The sequence below is a fragment of the Hoplias malabaricus genome, chromosome 4 (assembly GCF_029633855.1).
Source record: "Hoplias malabaricus isolate fHopMal1 chromosome 4, fHopMal1.hap1, whole genome shotgun sequence".
Classification (NCBI taxonomy): Eukaryota; Metazoa; Chordata; class Actinopteri; order Characiformes; family Erythrinidae; genus Hoplias; species Hoplias malabaricus.
This window is the reverse complement of record NC_089803.1, coordinates 70,256,839-70,274,807: the sequence shown is the minus strand read 5'-3', so window position 1 is coordinate 70,274,807 and position 17,969 is coordinate 70,256,839. Positions and strand designations below refer to the sequence as shown.

The window sequence follows — 17,969 nt, the reverse complement described above, 5'->3', positions numbered from 1 at the left end:
TTAGAAAGCTGCAGGCAAATATACTTGTCTCCCTGTCCCCTGTCGGAGCGAGTTACACACAAGTATAGTTGTGCCAGGCCGGTCTCGCTTACCTTGGCCCTCAGACTCACAGCAAAAGAGCCTTTCATTAGAAGCAAGCGGAAAATACACGGAGCAAAATAATAAAATGAATAAATACAAATAAAAGAGTGACTGAAGATGGCAAAGAAAATGGCGCAGAGCAGATGGGATTGCAGGAGGGTGCTGTTGTCAGATTTCTAAGGGTTACCAGATGAGCTCTCACCCTGAAGTCGCACCCTAAACAGTTTGGGAATTTCCTTACACTTGTATACTTCAGTGTGGAAGTCATGATAGATATATCCTTCACAAAAAATAAAAGTATACAATACTGTTTTAACCATTTCCAGCCAACTACGGCATGACCCCGGTGCTATGAAGCAGCTGTTAACGTTAAACAACAAAAAGGGAAGAAAATAACGAAACAAAACTTGGGGAAAACAGTTTGCATCAAAAAAAAAACCATTATTCAAGTGCGTAAACCTGTTCAACCCCCCTATTTTTTGTTGTATGTTTGTGTGTTTGAACATACAATTCCTCCATTTCAGTCGGACCCCATGCTTTTCCACAAAGACTCCACATCCGGGAGTCATGAATAAACCAGCTCTATATTTCCCTTTTGTTGTCCGTCTACTTTTTCCATTTCGAGAGTCCGTTTAATGTTGGATTTGTATGTTGTTACAGATGTAGAGATGTGCCATACATCTCTGTTCAAACACACGTGCCTCATATTTATCCATATGAACATACACACAAAATATTACTTACTTACAATGACCTCAAAAAAAACAAAAACACAATCAACAAAAGAGTAAACAAAAAAACAAAGAAGAAACCGATAACTCAACAGAGAGCAAGGGGATTGAAGAGGCAGGTGCTACCTGTGCTTTACTCTACGCCCCTCCAAAAGCCTCGTACTCATCTAAGCATGGCTGGAGAGGGTTAAAACCACAACCACTGGACAAAAGGATTGAGGTATCAGAGAGAGAGAGAGAGAGAGAGAGAGAGAGAGTGTGTTTTTTAAAGGGGGTAGGAATAGAAGAGTGGGGCAGGGTTTTGTAATCACCAAAGCAGAGCCCTGAAGGCCCAGAGCGGACTCGTGGTATGAAAGATCGGGCTGTAGAGAAGGCATTTGCCGGGGCCAGATGCCGTGCATCATGCCGATGTGAGAACCAGACGTCCCAGGCAGTTCTGAAGTTGGCACAAAGAGGAACGTCTGCTGACTGGGCGGATGGCCCTCGCAGGTGCCGCTCCCTGCGTCTGGTCCGTAATAGGATGTCTGTGGGATGGACTGGGCCGCCGAGGCTTCTGGAAGAGGCCGCCCTGTGTGAGGAGGTGGGGAGTTGAACTCTCCGGCGTCTGAGGAGGCCAGGGAGTCGCTGGACGGTTCTGGACTGCGGTCTTTGTGGCCGTGCAGCAGCAGGCTACCTGGTGGTAGAGGCAGCTCCGGGCTCACGTAGCTGCTGTACTCCTCAGTGACAGGTTGAAGCCGGCTGACCAGCGCGGAATTGCCAGCCGACTCCTCGAGGTTAAGATCCATGGATCCGCGTCGGGTTCGGTACAGTCTCGAGGACAGAGGGTTAGGGTCCGCCGGGTGGCCATGGACGTGAAACTCAAAGGCGCTGGCGGGTTCGGAAGCGTGGGCTAGCACTGGTGGAGCGGAGTGGGGGAACGAAGAGTGAGGTTGTTCGTAAGATGGCGTAGCCATGGAGGTGACCGGTTGGGTTATGGTGGCGCTTATCTGCGTCATTTGCGGGACAGGGCTGTGGGTCATGCGCATGTGGCCAGGAAGGTGAGGGTGCAGGTAGGCTGGACTGGGCGGAGGTGCCTCAAAAGCCAGACTAGCAGCAGCAGCAGCTTGCATATGCTGGTGGAAAGAGAGCTGTGCTGCCAGTGGATAGCCGCCATACGCTGCCATGCTCTCAAAATGGTCCAACAAAGTGGCCTGGTTGAGGCTCAGTCTTCGCACAGCCTCCTCCTGCTGCTCCTTATAGCCATACAGGGGCTCGGACGGAGCCTGCAGGTGCAAAGGCTCTGCCAGTCTCTGGGCTGCCATAGTGGGCAGCAAGTAGAGCGAGGGCTCCAGAGTCTCCACGCCGGAGAAAGGGTGAAGGCTGCTGCCGTAGCTGCGGTAGGCTGGCTGGAAGTGGCGAGTGTGGGCCTCCAGGATGGACGTGCTCTTGCGACGCTGCACATTAAAGCCTTTGGGCGGGCAGGACGGCGGCGGTGAGAAGGAGACGGGTCGCTCAGGGATGGCGGGGAAAAAGAAGGGTGGCTCAGGGACCAGAGAGGAGCCCCCTCCACCTCCGGCATACTGCTGACTCACTGACTGCGGCTGCAGTGACAATAACATACAGCATCTTTGTGAGGGAGCAGAAAGAGGCAGCATCATACAGTCACAAAGCAAGATATGGATGAGAGAGAGAGAGAGAGAGAGAGAGAGAGAGAAGAAAGAATATACAGCAGCAATATCAATCACAAAGCAAAGATAAAAATAAGAGCTCTTAAAATGCCTTCACAAAAGAGAAAATGGTGAAAAAGTTGACAAAGTGGGAGTGTACAGGGATGGAATTAAATACAGATCAGGTGGAGGCTGTGCAGCTTGAGCGTGCCTGACTGCTGAGGCACCGGCAAGGGAACAATATTTCTACCATAAGACATTCAACAAAAGGTCCACCAACAGTGGCCAGCAGTCAGGCCTAGTTTGGGAAAGCAATGCACCTTGCGCTCTGTATTTAATGTGAGAACAGGGCTCCTGATGAGAAAGGCCGAGGGAAAGCTCAGCACGCAGGGACCTGAAAGAGCTCCCGCTGCACGTTTCTAACCTACTCTTAATGCTGCAACATCACAGCCCCGAACTTTAGACGCACAAGTGACAGGAGATTTCTCAGACTCCTGACAGGAGACAATGCCACGTGCTTCTGTTAGAAAAGAGGGCCAGGTTCGGAGGGTCAAAGGAAACCAAATCTACATCAAATCTACATCAAAGACAGATTAAAAATAATCTACATGTGCCTTTTTGGTTTACAGCAGCTGCCCGCTTCAGATTTAAGACCCTGAAGCCAAGAGAGGACCCGTCCTTCCCTATGAGACGGCCATTTTCCACACCGTACGCCCCTCACTGTCCACACTGCATAGTACCTTACTGTCCTAACGGTATAGTCCTCCACTGTCCCTGCAGAGTCCCTTAACAGCAGAGTCTCTCACGGTCCGAAGTATAGATCATACGTCTGTGTGGGATTTAAATGAGCACTAGTCCTGCACCTACTAAATCACCTTGAATTTGCTTGTTTCCTTGAGTAGGTCTTTCTTATCCATTAACCGTTTCTCTTTCCAGGCATTAGCACTGATTGTGGGCTCATTTAACACTTGTGTTTATTTTGTAGTGCCTTAGTACAGTAGTATTTGGACTATTGGTGTATTTGGTGAGAATATATTCTCTGAAATATATGACGAAGCACTTCTGTAAGTCATCAACTCTTCCCCTTTCACAGGGCTAAGCATCTCCTTTTCCTTTCACCTCCCCTCAACCAGGCTGTAAGAACAAGCAGAGCTTCAGAGAATCCCACCCTTCAGCACGCTTGTGGAATTATTCATACCATCTACAGCACAATAACTGGATAACAATCCTGCACAGCTTCTACTTTCAGGTCCCGGTGGCCCCCTGTCCCGGAGGCCTGTCCCAGCAGTGGCTTCCTGCTTCACTCAGAAGTCACTAACATACAGGGCTGGCAAAGAGTGCTGGGAGGCTGGCACGGCGGCGGGGCAGAACGCACTCCAGCGCTTTGGAGAGGCGGCATGCGAACGTCTCGCCGTCTGGCTTCCCGGCCGGGGCGAGAGAGGTGCCGACAGCGCCGGAGGAGGAGTGGAGGGTGGCTTGGGAGAGCATGACGGAGGAGGGGCGGAGGAAAAGTAGGGCACGCAAACAGACATGCTACGACCGCGACGGGTGGGGGGAGGTGGTGGAGGCTGCAAGAGGCGAAGGAAAGGTGAACACGAGATTACAACTTATGGCACAAAGAGCAAGAAAAAAAAAAACATAATAGAAACAAAAAGAAACAAATCACAACTAAAAAGAAACACCAGACTCATGATTACAGTGAAACAAAGAAACATTAGAGAGAGAGAGAAAGAAAGAGAGAGAGAGAGAGAGAGAGAAAGAGAGAGAGAAAGAACGCGAGAGAGAGAGAGAAAGAGAGAACGCGCGAGAGAGAGAGAGAGAAAGAGAGAGAGACTACCTTCTTAAGTTCTTTATAGAGCTTTTATTTATCTATTAAAGAGAAACTCCAAATATCCTGAGACAATAAATAATCAAGTATTCCAGACGTATTAAACTTTAAAGAAAACATATTATGAATTAAAACCCTTGTTTGGTAAATGTGCACATGAATGTGTTTATATGGAGCCCACCAACTCTCACACTGTGAAACAAGACCTCACACTGATTCCTGTGCTGCCAAAGTCAGAAAACACGGGATAAAACAAGCCGCTCTGATTCTGCTCCGCATCTGACGTAAAGTGCAGATACTTTAGAATCGCCCCGCCCCCTCGTCTGAGTCTGTCCAATCACAGCGCTGGACCCAGGTTTGTTTGATGAGGTTAAACCCAGCAAAACAGACACAACGAGCGCGGAGAAATAAGAGCACTGAGTAAAAACAGAGAAGAAAGAGAACAGAGTGAAAACGACTAAAAACCAGAGATTCTGCTGCTCGCTCCTCACTGCTGTGCGCTTGGGGTCGGGGTGAACAGAGAGCGGCTCATTATCATTTAAAGGAACAGGTGCTGAAAGCTGGCGTTCTGAACAGGGGCTGTTTACACAGGGGGAGAACACTGCTGTGGGGCTTGGGGGGCTTTTGACCAAAACAGAGCTGTGTTCACTTATGGAAAGTGGGAGAATATGTCACCTTTAGAGCATCAGATGGATGATTATGGCTCCATTAGAAAAATGTATTAAATCTGTAATGTGGTTTTTATGAAAGAAATAATGAAAGCTGGGGAAGTGTGCTGTATATGAACGCTGCTCTTACTGTGGCCAGTGTGGCTCTGGGATCAGTCAGAATTCACATACTGTGCATCACTATTTAAGCTTTTATGAGGTGACAGCTTATTAACAACTGAGAATTAGCTTTGGGTTTTTGAAGTTTCCCCTTAACATAGACAACCCCGAATGTCTAGTTTGTTACCAAGTAACTCACAGCACTACGGATAAATTTAGCACAGAGCAATTTTGAGAGAGAGAGAACGAGAGAGTGAGAGAGAAAGAGAGAGAACGAGAGAGAGAGAGAGAGAAAGAGAGAGAACGAGAGAGAGAGAGAGAACGAGAGAGAACGAGAGAGTGAGAACGAGAGAGTGAGAGAGAAAGAGAGAGAACGAGAGAGAGAGAGAGAGAAAGAGAGAGAACGAGAGAGAGAGAGAGAGAAAGAGAGAGAACGAGAGAGAACGAGAGAGAGTGAGAGAGAAAGAGAGAACGAGAGAGAGTGAGAGAGAAAGAGAGAACCAGAGAGAGTGAGAGAGAGAATGAGAGAATGAGAGAGAGAGAGAGAGAGAGAGAGAGAGAAAGAGAGAGAAAGAGAGAGAGAAAGAGAGAGAGAGAGAGTGAGAGAGAGTGAGAGAGAAAGAGAAAGAACGAGAGAGAACGAGAGACAGAGTGAGAGAGAGATAGAGAGAGAGCGAGAGAGAGAGAGAGAAAGAGAGAGAGAGAGAGAGAGAGAGAGAAAGAGAGAGAGAACGAGAGAGTGAGAGTGAGTGAGAACGAGAGAGAGAATGAGAGAGAGAGAGAGAAATGAAAAACAAAGTGATTTACAAAAACCAAAAGAAAACTGTACTCTTACAGCAAATAACACATTAGAAAAACAATGGATACAAGAGACATTAACCAAATAATCAAAAGACATCAGTGCTGTGCGGACGTCAGTCCTCTCATCGGTTCCTCCATTAGCGCTCAGAGACAGCTCAGATCAAACAGCCTCTTCACAGCAGACACAAACACACACACAGCTCAGAGGCTTGGCTTTCATCAGAGAGACTTTTATTTACTTTAACTTTGTCACTAAAAGACAAACAACACGAGGAAAAAAAGGAAATTTGGGAATAAAACCGCATTTACTTTATCAACAAATGTCCACACTTAGCACCAGGAAGCATCCAGCAACCCTCGGACAATCAATACACACTCGATGGTAAAAGGCCTCTTAGGGCCACGTTAAAAAAAGGTTACAGTATAAAGTCGTAATATATTGAGAAAACAGGTGTAATGTTTCTAGAGTTAAGTTGTAACTAATTTGGAAATTCTAATAATAATGTCTGAGACCGCGACCCTGAAGTGGAGAAGCGGAGAAGATGATGATGATGATGTCTGTGAGGAGTGTGGTGTGTTCTCCCTGTGTCTGTGTGGGTTTCCTCCTGGTGACTGTCTGTGAGGAGTGTGGTGTGTTCTCTCTGTGCCTGTGTGGGTTTCCTCCACGTGACTGTCTGTGAGGAGTGTGGTGTGTTCTCCCTGTGTCCTCGTGGGTTTCCTCCGCGTGACTGTCTGTGAGGAGTGTGGTGTGTTCTCCCTGTGTCCTCGTGGGTTTACTCCAGGTGACTGTCTGTGAGGAGTGTGGTGTGTTCTCTCTGTGTCTGCATGGGTTTCCTCCGCGTGACTGTCTGTAAGGAGTGTGGTGTGTTCTCTCTGTGTCTGCGTGGGTTTCCTCCGGGTGACTGTCTGTGAGGAGTGTGGTGTGTTCTCTCTGTGCCTGTGTGGGTTTCCTCCGGGTGACTGTCTGTGAGGAGTGTGGCGTGTTCTCTCTGTGTCTGTGTGGGTTTCCTCCGGGTGACTGTCTGTGAGGAGTGTGGTGTGTTCTATCTGTGTCTGCGTGGGTTTCCTCCGGGTGACTGTCTGTGAGGAGTGTGGTGTGTTCTCCCTGTGTCTGCGTGGGTTTCCTCCGGGTGACTGTCTGTGAGGAGTGTGGTGTGTTCTCCCTGTGTCTATGTGGGTTTCCTCCGGGTGACTGTCTGTGAGGAGTGTGGTGTGTTCTATCTGTGTCTGCGTGGGTTTCCTCCGGGTGACTGTCTGTGAGGAGTGTGGTGTGTTCTCCCTGTGTCTGCGTGGGTTTCCTCCGGGTGACTGTCTGTGAGGATTGTGGTGTGTTCTCCCTGTGTCTATGTGGGTTTCCTCCGGGTTCTCTGGTTTCCTCCCACAGTCCAAAAACACACGTTGGTAGGTGGATTGGCGACTCAAAAATGTCCGTAGGGGTGTGTGTGTGTGTGTTTCTGTGTTGCCCTGTGAAGACTGGCGCCCCCTCCTGGGTGTGTTCCCGCTTTGCGCCCAATGACTCCAGGTAGGCTCTGGACCCACCGCGACCCTGAACTGGATAAGGGTTACAGATAATGAATAAATGAATGAATGAATAATAATGTGATCATTTTATATCATTTTGAACAACAGGAAATATTCTTTTTCCTTCGTATTATGGACTTTTATGTCCTTTATAAAGTTTATAACACGGTCTTCGGACCGGTCCGATTTATTTTTGTGATTAAACCTCAGTAAATGGTGTGTGATGAAGTTCTATAGTCCAGTTCTTCCCGTGATTAATGACCTGTGATTATTTTGGGTAAATCGTAACGTAGGAGAACATCAGGAAAGCTTAGTGTCTGTGGCGTGACTGCGGCACTCAGAAGGTGAATGAACCCACAGTGACTTTCTTCTAAGAAGATCAGAATTTGAGTTTATTCTTTAAATCTCATAATCGTGCCTCTACTCTCTCGCAAACACTACACCCACAAGAACTACATTAGTCTTTTCAAGTACAAAACCAAACATCTGAAGCCTATAAAAAGGCACTGTGGTGTATTTGAGGCTTGGCACAGATACAGATACATATTTAATACTGTACACACCAGTTTTACACCGACGCTGTCAGCAGAGAGACCGGGCTGTGGCTGTTTTTAATTAACCACTTCTGACTGAAACACACAGGTCAGGTTTCTAAGAAGTACATGAGACTTTCAGAAGTTTCCTCACGTAGCAGTAAATCTGTTTTGTAGATGGATAAACAAACGTGGCTCGATCCCTGCTGAGAGATCACCAAATAATAATAAAATAAAAGGTTTAATCGTGCAAACACACGTGTGATGATTTGACTGATTGAAATCATAGACGCTCAGGGGTTCCCCAATAGTCTGAGCCATAAAGGGAAAACTGACTTTAATTATAAATGGCATAAAAAAATGTGGTTTAATGATGGTGTACTTCCCTGGAGGGCACCGCGAGGGCCCCCTAGGCTTTAATTTTCAAAGAAGAGGTGGATAAGTTGAGCCTCTGCTTCTCTGATTATAAGGGTGGACCTGCTGTTTGTTGGTGTATGTAAATAATCATGGTTTTATACAGGTCCGGACCGGCCATCAGGAGAACCGGGAGATTTCCCGGTGGCCTGGGCTGTCATCTGCTCTGGACGCTTACGATGAGTTCAGGCACAGTCTCGCTTGGCTTTCCATTCAAAAATGAGGGAGAGATTTGAGTGAGGTTTTGCTCTGAGCAGAAAGTCTGATTTAATATTTATTTGTTGGGGCTTGTTTCTGTCGTGTACGACTTGTTCTTAACGTTTTGATGGGAAAGTAAATTAACGTTGTGTGGTCTCTGAGTGTTACACAGTGCTGTGCGTATGCATGAAAACAGAGAGCCGTTTTCTAAAGTGTGAAGAGGTGAGGAAGGGTAGGAATCTGTTAAGAATCGGCGGAGACAGCAGCTCCATCTGGCACCTCGGATATTTACCTGGAGCCGCCTGTACGTAAACATACATTTCTAATTAATTCATGAATGAGCTGGTAATAATAAAGCGTTAAATGTTTATTTAACATATACTTAAACCATCACACTAGTCATATTCATGCAGATACAGTAGCTGAGAGAACGTGAGTGGCCCGAGTACTATCACGATTCCCGGCCCGATCAACTGTCCCAGAGTAAAGTACAGAGGAGATCGACGGAACCGATGGGAGCCTGGAAGGCAGCGCAGCACTGCTAAATAATGAACCACAGCAAGACGGCCTTTACACAGATGACCACTTACTTTGGAACAACAAAACAACGATGTGAAGAAACTCAAAACAGCAAATATTGAATGAATGATAGAGAGAAAGAGACAGAGAATGAGAGATGGAAGAGAAATGTGCTGTGCTCCAACCCCATTAGAGTTTATGGCTTTGCATCAATGGCTGTGCTTTCCTTCACATGCATCATTCTTCATGAACTCAAACAAAGCATGTTTCCACACCGTAAAAAGAAAACAGGTTAAGACATGCAACCACAAGCACTCGTAAAAATCGGAGTTGAGTCAGCGCTGTTTCAGAGCCAGATCTGCAGGAGTGACATAGTGCAAAGTAGCATTGCCTGTGGTGTCTACCCTAATCTCAAGACTTCTCTTCTTTAGGTGGGAGGCTGACTGTGTGTGTGTGTGTGTGTGTGTGTGTGTGTTTCTTACCTGTGAGGTCTAAAGAGCCCTGCTACCAAACTCAGACCATCTACACCAGAGGCATTGTAGCATTTACCTCTGGAGCACCCCATTACCATCGCCCCTCGTATTTTAAAAACCCTTGAGACTGACACCAAACTCAACTAAAACAAGTCGGTCTATGTGTAAACTACTGCATCATTGGCATGACTTTTATTGTGTATTACTAACTGGCTACAGAATAAGGTCAAATAAAACCAGCACATAGCGATAACAGCTTCTCCCCTTTTCAACTCATGGGAACAGAAACACACTCGTGCTCCGGGGGCTTTCTCTCCTCATCCATGGGTCCATTACTAAACCTAAACTCCATTTCTCACCTGATGCTTTTGTGGGCCATTTATTATAAAAATAATAAACTACGGGATATTAAAAATAATAATTGTTGAGTTTTTGAAAATAAAAACAGCAGGCTCTCTCACTCTCACCTGTACCCCCTGCAACTGTTAGAACACCTCTAATCTAGAACCAAGGGCCTATTTTAAATGACATTTTACAGAACTATCTTCACTGTATAACTGTGTAACGCTGTAAGGCAACATCTGGGAACAAATAAAAGATCTAAAGGCGCTTTTCCACTGCATGATCCCCACTCTACTGGACTTAACTCAGCATTTTTGTTTTTTTTCATTAGGTAATTTTGGTACCTGGAACTGAGTGCTTTTGTAGTCCCTGCTCTTCTGTGGTTCAAAGCGAGCCGAGTATGGACTAAAAACTGTGACAAAGAGACTTGTCAATGATGAAGAAACGCAGACGACCAGCACCAACTCTCCATCTGTAAAATCTCCAGCTGCAGCAGAGATCACGTTTGTTTTTATCCGACTCACGACGGCAGCTCGTAAAATGACGCCGTGGTCTTTTGAAGAGGTTCAAACGCTCCTTGGATCGGTTGCCGACGAAAGAATCCAGCGAGAGCTGGACGCTGCAACAAGGAAGGAACAAACTCTACTGATCTGTCTGAACTGATGACGGAGCTGTGTTCAGTCCCAAACAACAACAACACGCCGATACACCACGAGTAAACACCGCTTAACGTTACCGCCGCCGTTGTTGTGGTTTCCAAAGCCCTCTGTTCCTGAGAGATACAGGGTTTTGCGATGTCACCAGCTACATTCCAATGGTGAGCTGTGATATTAGAAAAGTTACCAGGCCCCAAACACTGAGTACAGTCGAGAAGAGCGCAGTAGTGTGGGTATCACGCAGTGGAAAAGCACCGTAAGATCACTATTGTGGATTATAGAAGGATGTACCTGCATAAATACTGGGCCAGTGGGCTGGAAGGTAGTAGCAGGAGAAAAAGCAGCCTTCGTTGACTATATTAGGAAGTGGGCAATAAAACACAGTGATGCTAGTGATATCTGCCCACACTTACCATCATTAGCTACTAACCATTAAATCTAACATGGTGGTGTATAGTGAACCTGACTCTGTGGTGACTGACCTCTTATCCTAGTAAGTGAGGTGTCACTGTTAATGTGGGACTTACCATAGGCTGCTGGGGGAAGGCAGGGTGCTGTTGGGCAGACTGGGAGGCAGAGGTGTAAGAAGCCTGCCCAGGCTGCTGCTGTTGCTGTGCGGCCTGTTGGGACACTCCAGGAGAACTGTAGGACATGCTGAGTTGATTCAAGGTCGAGTCGGTATACAACGAGGAGCCCTGCCCGCTGTCTAATGTTACCTCAGCTGTGGGCAGAAAGAGAACACACATTCTCACACTGTTTTGTCATTTTACGGGAGCTGCGTGGTATGAAAACCCCCCCCCCTAAATATTCATTATTAACACGCTAAACTGTTCCTGAGATACTGAGAGTTACTGGATGTCATATGCCTTAAGACATACGAAGCAGCCCTAAAGGTTAAGCCCAAACGTACAGGTGGCGGAGATGACGTTCTGTTTGTACGGTAGCTGTTGGTGCTGCTCTGCTTCAGTCTCCTCCGACTCGGTCTGGGCTCTGCACTGATTGGGAACGGCTCCTGGGATCGACTGAGGTCCGGGTAGCGAGGCCTTCTGGGAATCACTCAGCTGCTGCTGCTGCTGCTGTTGTTGTTCGGCCTCCTGCTTGCGCTTCTCCTGCTCCTCTCGCACTAACTGACGCTGCTCTCGCTTACGAAGGATCAGAGACACGCGGTCCTTGATGGCCTTGGCCATCGTCTTGTGGTCGCCCTCGCACACGTAGCCAGACTCAACCTGTAATACAAGGAAACACATCGGTGCCTTAAGTGATCACGCTACGTTTAAAAACGTTTAATGCTTCCATGTTATGAATGCTAGTTCTATAGCACTTTTTGCAGACTCTGGGACACTAGGGAGTCGCCTCAACCACAACCAATGTGTAGCATCCACCTGGAAGATGGCCTCACCACACACCAGATATTAGAGAGTGTGGAAACAACAGGGAGTGACCGAGCAGTTTATTAGAAGATGGAGTTGATTAAGAGGACAGAATTGACCACAGCTGAAGATCCTCAGCTAGCCAGACATCGGGGTCACAATCTGACCCTCTCTGAAGACATGCCCTGTGATCTTTTACAGCCCCAGGACCATGGTTCTATGTGTCATCTGAAAGACGTGACCAACTGTGCAGTACAGTGTCCCTGTGACTACACCCAGGCATTGGGATCCACACAGACCAAAGCGACAGTGCCCCCTGTTGACCCCACACTAAGTCTTTACAGGAACCTACCATTTCTTGGGCCACATCTTCAGGAACATCTTTGCTCAGGTCAAACGAGAACTCGATGGCTTCATTGTCTTTATATTTGCCTTTCAGCTTCTTGGGGTCTTCAATGCGTAGCCACAGCTTGATGGCGATCATCTCCCCATCGTCCTCCTCGGCCAATTCCACTCGCACCCCTGTCTCTTCCTGGAAGAAGGCATGGTTCAGCAGGACTTTAATGGCATATCTGTGATGGAGAGAAAGAAAACAAAACAAAAAAGAAAGGATAATTCAGCCACTTGCGTGTGCAGAAAGTTCACGTGTCACCCCGGGTCACCAAAATAATGTAATTCTGCTCGCATAAAATGAAATGATTGAGGAGTCATATCGCACACTGATTTAGCTGATACAAATGATGACCTTCTGCATCTAATTAGTTCATCGCATGACCATGCAGCTGTATAATGAGTTTACAAGCTCTCTGTTGTTTCACCAGGCTTTGGAAAGGAAAGCAGGGCCAGTAGAGGCTCTAGTAAACAACACTCGAGACAGCAGAGGCCTAATGGTTAAAGAAGCAGAAGTTCAGTCTTCACAACTGGCAGGAAACTGGGGGTGAGGGGAGTAAAGGAACAGCACTGTCTCCTCCCTCAACATCCACAGATGAAGTGGCCATGTGCAAGCTCCCCAACCCCCAAGTATCAGGGGTGTGCGTGTTTTCGCTGTTAAGAATTGGTTAAATGTGTCGTACCTGGTTCAATGACAAATAAAAAGCACATTTATCATATTAAATTAAATTAACACAGCAAATGAACACTGTCCAAGGCTCACAAACCCATACATTACTGTTAATGACAAGTCACATTATAGTAATATAATACATGGCATGACCAACACGAGCTGGATCCAGGTTTGAGGCCTTTGTGGGAGGAGGAGAAAAGCCTATTAAGCTACTTTCTGATATTTTGATCCGAGGGTATGGGTATGACTAAGGCTACTTCCTCCTCCTCCTCCTCCTCAGTGTGGGATGTAACTAGTAGCTGGTGACACACTGTGAGGTGCTCATCACACACTGATGACCAGTCTAAGATCCTCTGAAATACCCTCATATCTGAACAACTTGAAGAAGACAGCTCCTTTGGGCAGCTGGGGCCTCGGCGAGCGAGGCTGAATTATTAGTGTGGTTATTATCACTGTTATGAATACGTGGGAAGAGAACCGCTTACCTCTCATCTTTGTTCTGCCGGATACACCCCTCAATGATCTCCTTCACCTCCGGAATGGCTACCTTATCAAAGCTTCCAGGTTTCACTCCCTGTAGCAACAGAGACGAGACCTTGTCAATGCATTGTACGTTCTGCAATTCCAAAGACAGCTGATGTTCGGAGGTCAGTATTAGAGTGTGCGTGGTAGTGTGGTATAACAGGAGATGTGTTAGTGAAGAGCTGGGTTAATCATTAGGCTGAAGACTGGGATTAGGACCTCTCTCATTGAATACCGTGCACATTCATTTATTCTGGGTTGTGATCAGTGGCGGATGCTGGTCTTTCAAGGAGGGGAAGCTCAATTTCGGCCTACATCATAAAATGTGTCGGTTTATTTATACGTGAATTCTACCCTCCGTTCCTTTTTAAGAAAATGATCTGTGACCCTGTCGTACCAACAAGGCGTCTTTTCCAGGGACTTGACTAGTGTCCTCTCAATGGCCAGCAGAGCTAGGCTGCTTAAACGGCCTTGGCCCATGTGAAGTGTGTCCGCCTGTGCTCCCACGGATCTTTACACCAAAGGATCGCTGATTCGCTCATTTCGCTGTCAATCAAAAAGGGATTCAGCCTCAGACAGATCATCCAATCATCATGCAGAAGCTGAGCATCCGGGCCAGCCGAGGCCAGCCCACTGCCCCATAGACCCCCAGAGACGCTGAGCGTCCGATGGGCGGGACAAAGCCCAGCATTTATCCAATGACTCGTCTCATTTCGCTGCTTCGCTATTGAACTCTGTGGACGCTCAGTGTCCTCACTGTTTAAAGCACTGTGAAGCTGTGGGAATGATTGAGAGGAAAGCCGCGTCTTTACCAGTGATAAGAAGCTGATTCTGAACAAAAGTTGAGCGTGTTGTAGTGCATATTTATTCAATGACATGTACACACAACAGTATATATTTGATCACTTATTTTTTGACATTTTAGGGGAAGCTGAGCTTAGAGTCTTAGAGCAATCACCACTGGTTGTGATCCAGATAGATGCCCATAACAAGTGGTGATAATACACACAAACCATCCAAACAGTTTTAGACAAGGATATATGCCCACTATCACTTTTATCCAGAGACGTATGCCTCTGATTTGCATGGCTCTGCTCACCACATGGGTGTCTCTATGTTATGGATCTGTAGTAAAGAAGGTACCGTGCACAAACCAGAACCAGACAAGCTGCGGTCGGATCTCTTCTGACTGTTTAAACACAACTAATTTAAGAAATGTTATTCAGCCAGCATTGCATTTCTATTTAAGCACCTGTTGCGTTCACTTCCACGTCCTCAACAGCGAGTCTAGAGGGATCAAAGAGAACAGTGCTCCTGCGGAAACTACGGAAACTACACCATGTGTTGGAGATGTTCTGCTCCAGGCTGACAGCACTGTTCCTGAGTTACCGAGAGTAATAAACACGTCCTGATGAAGCTCATGGTGTCTCTTTTCTGTCTGTAACCAACAAACTGATTTCAAACAGAAACATCTCAATTCTAGGATCAAAAATCTGCAATTAATCACAATAAATGATGTTATTTTAGTGAAGCCCTTTAGTGAAGTATTGTTTTTTTGGGCTGGTTACTGCAGGTAAAGTCTTATGCTGCAGTATAACTGGCCCGTTATCGGCCAGATCTGGCAGCTTCAGCATCTACACCTCTTTATTAAACATTGTATGACACTAGAGGCCAGTCACTGCTGTTGAAAACACTGCATGAACATATCAACAGTAGTGAATATACTCCAGGGACCTCCAAGTGGATGTCGATGGGCATCGGTGTCCAACTACAGCTATAGTACAACTCCATTTAAGCAAATCTATCGCCTACAAACACATAATCCAATGTATAAAGAACTAACAAACGCTTCATAGGCAGCTGCTTTGTCCCTTCTCGTGCCTGAGGGAATTTAAAGCTCCTCAACTTCAAGGCAGAGTAATTAATCCATCAGATTTTCAACAGATAACGTATCAGTTCTACACCATGTGATAATCAGGCACACAAAGGGCAGCCAACACCCAACACAGGTGCGGTATTCAAACAGAACCATGCCATGAGACGGCAACCGACGTCTGGAAGTTAGAACCGACCAAAGCTACAGACGTGACGATGGGAAGGTAGCTCTGCTTCTGCACACCTGGCTTCAGATATCTGAGGATTACAAACCTATACTGGGACGTGACAAGTCGAAAGGTCCACTGTGTCATTAGGAGCAATTACTGATGCAGGGGAGTAATTACAGCAGGGTCTGGGTAATGAACTCTGCATTATTACAGCTATTACACAGGAGACATATTCAGCCAGGTCCAGGTAATTAGAGCAAGAACTTCTCTCAAAAACAAAGCACAATAACACAGCACTTTTATCTCGGTACAACTCCTTTCACATCAAAGTGACTCTGCAAAGTCAGGCTGTCAAAACAGCTGTCCAAAGGAAGGGGGAAAAAAAAAAGTTTGAGGGACTTACCGAAGATAACCCGGTACACAGAGTGCTGAGGGCTACGTGCTGCCCATTGTGGTCCACCGCACTATTTACCAACGCGCCCCCCAAACCCTGACAAGCCCGAGCGCTCATTCCTTATATAAGCCTGTCCCCTCCGTCAGATTCCAACGCCAAACACGGTTAAGCATGACGGAAGCTCTAATAGAATTAAGTCAGAAAGGCGAAGTATTGCAATAACAAGGCGATTAAAAAAGCTCATTACGGACGCTTCCAGTGAATGGGTCCCTTTAAGCCGGAGGCACGCTGCCTCCCACCCTTTCAGTGGCCAACAAAAGAGGGAAAATTAGAGGTAATCATTTTGTACTTCTTCTGAAAGTGGAGGGAGGAGAGACGCTGGAGGTGGACTGGAAGGTGGAGGCTGATAAAAGAACAAAAGTAATTACCAAGTGCTCCAAATCTACAAGCGATGCACAAAAGAGTTACGCGGCCCATCTAAGTGTTTTATTTTCTGCTCGAGTTCCTCCAGCAGCATGCGCCGTAATTGCTTTTAAGGGTCTGTCGGATTAAGCGGCCTCCATGAGAACGATGAGAGCCTGAAATAACTCCAGCATTATCTCCAAATGACTGAGCGCGAATCAAACTGCCGGAGCTGTAGACTTCCCTCATCAAGCGCCTCTCATTAATGCACTGACTGCAGAGAAGAGAGGGGGGGGGGTCTTAATACGAACATGGATCGCCGTGCTACCGTTAAATCTGTAGGATCCGAGACTTTGAAGACAACGGAGACTTCCCTGATATTGATACTTTCTTGATTTACAAAAACACACATAGATCATTCGCCACACTTTGTTAGAGAACAGCGCGCAGTCACAAAGAGCAAAGGTGGCACTTGTTCCTTTTTTGAACCAGGTGCTCCACCCAGGTGCAGGGTAAACACTTTGCTCAACTCTGGCTACAGTCAGGCACTTCTGTCCAGCAGAGAGACGCCATGTTCTTCATGTTCTCATGTTCCGATAAGACTCTTATACTGTCCTTCTTCTCCTCACATCCTCTTCTTAACAACATGCATTTGATTTCAAACACTGTGCCCACAGCAGGAAGAGAACTACTATTACTATCACTAGATATATATATATATATATATATATATATATATATATATATATATATATATATATATATATATATATATATATATATACACACACACACACACACACACATACACACACACACACACACAATATACACTGTACACTAATACACACACACACACACATTATACACTACACACACACACACACACTCTGTGGGACAAAAACCTGTTTACACACTCACATTTTGGGGACTGTAATTGTATTGTAACTGGTCCACAGATACAAGAATGTGTGTGTGTGTGTGTGTGTGTGTGTGTGTAACACAATGGGTGAAATAAGAAGGTAACAATTCTTTCATCTTAAGGTGTCGACCTGATTTAATGTTACTTCTTTGGCGCTAATGTTGCATGAATGCTTGCACTACACAGTGAGCTCACACACACACACACACACACACACACACACACACACACACACACACACACACACACACACACACACACACACACACTTCCTTTCAAAACAATTTAAATGTTGCTGTTTCAGAAAGGAGACCAACAGGAAGCATCATCACAGTCTTTGGGCGAAACACGACGCGCCGCCGTTCTCGTCAGAAACAAACAAACACTTGTGACACTTAAACGTTTCATCTGTGTGTTTGATTACAGATGACTTCAGAGTCTCACCCAAACCCTCTCACGTTTGGGAACATCAAGAAAGGGCTGATGTCACTCAGTGCTAAAGGAATGCATTAAATCACAATGTCCATCACCATGGTCAAACATAACACCACTTAAAGCTGCTTTAAAGGCTACAGTAGCTGACCCAGTCTCAGAGAGCTCTACATCACTTCATAACGTGAAATTCTGTTACATAACAGACAGCTAGAACAGGGCAGATCTGTCTGCAAGAGTGAATTCAGAGCCCTGTAACTGCATCTAACTAAAATGCCCTGTTGGGGCCGCGCTAGCGGGCGGCTGCCG

At 46.4% G+C, this 17,969-nt stretch overlaps 1 protein-coding gene across 10 annotated transcripts in view; it reads right to left on the bottom strand.

Moving 5' to 3' along the window:
- The window catches only part of wnk1b (WNK lysine deficient protein kinase 1b), a 122,635-nt gene that overhangs the window by 30,156 nt on the left and 74,510 nt on the right, over positions 1–17,969 (bottom strand). For 8 of the 10 annotated variants that reach the window (XM_066668267.1, XM_066668266.1, XM_066668269.1 and 5 more), the window contains exons 6-10: positions 13,429–13,517; positions 12,233–12,452; positions 11,421–11,736; positions 11,038–11,231; positions 1,124–2,392 (exon numbers count right to left, since the gene is read on the bottom strand). In XM_066668267.1, the coding sequence (XP_066524364.1) occupies positions 1,124–2,392; positions 11,038–11,231; positions 11,421–11,736; positions 12,233–12,452; positions 13,429–13,517 (2,088 nt within the window). The remainder of the gene's footprint in view (positions 1–1,123; positions 2,393–11,037; positions 11,232–11,420; positions 11,737–12,232; positions 12,453–13,428; positions 13,518–17,969) is intronic. The other 2 variants (XM_066668275.1, XM_066668276.1) reach the window with 1 other exon arrangement.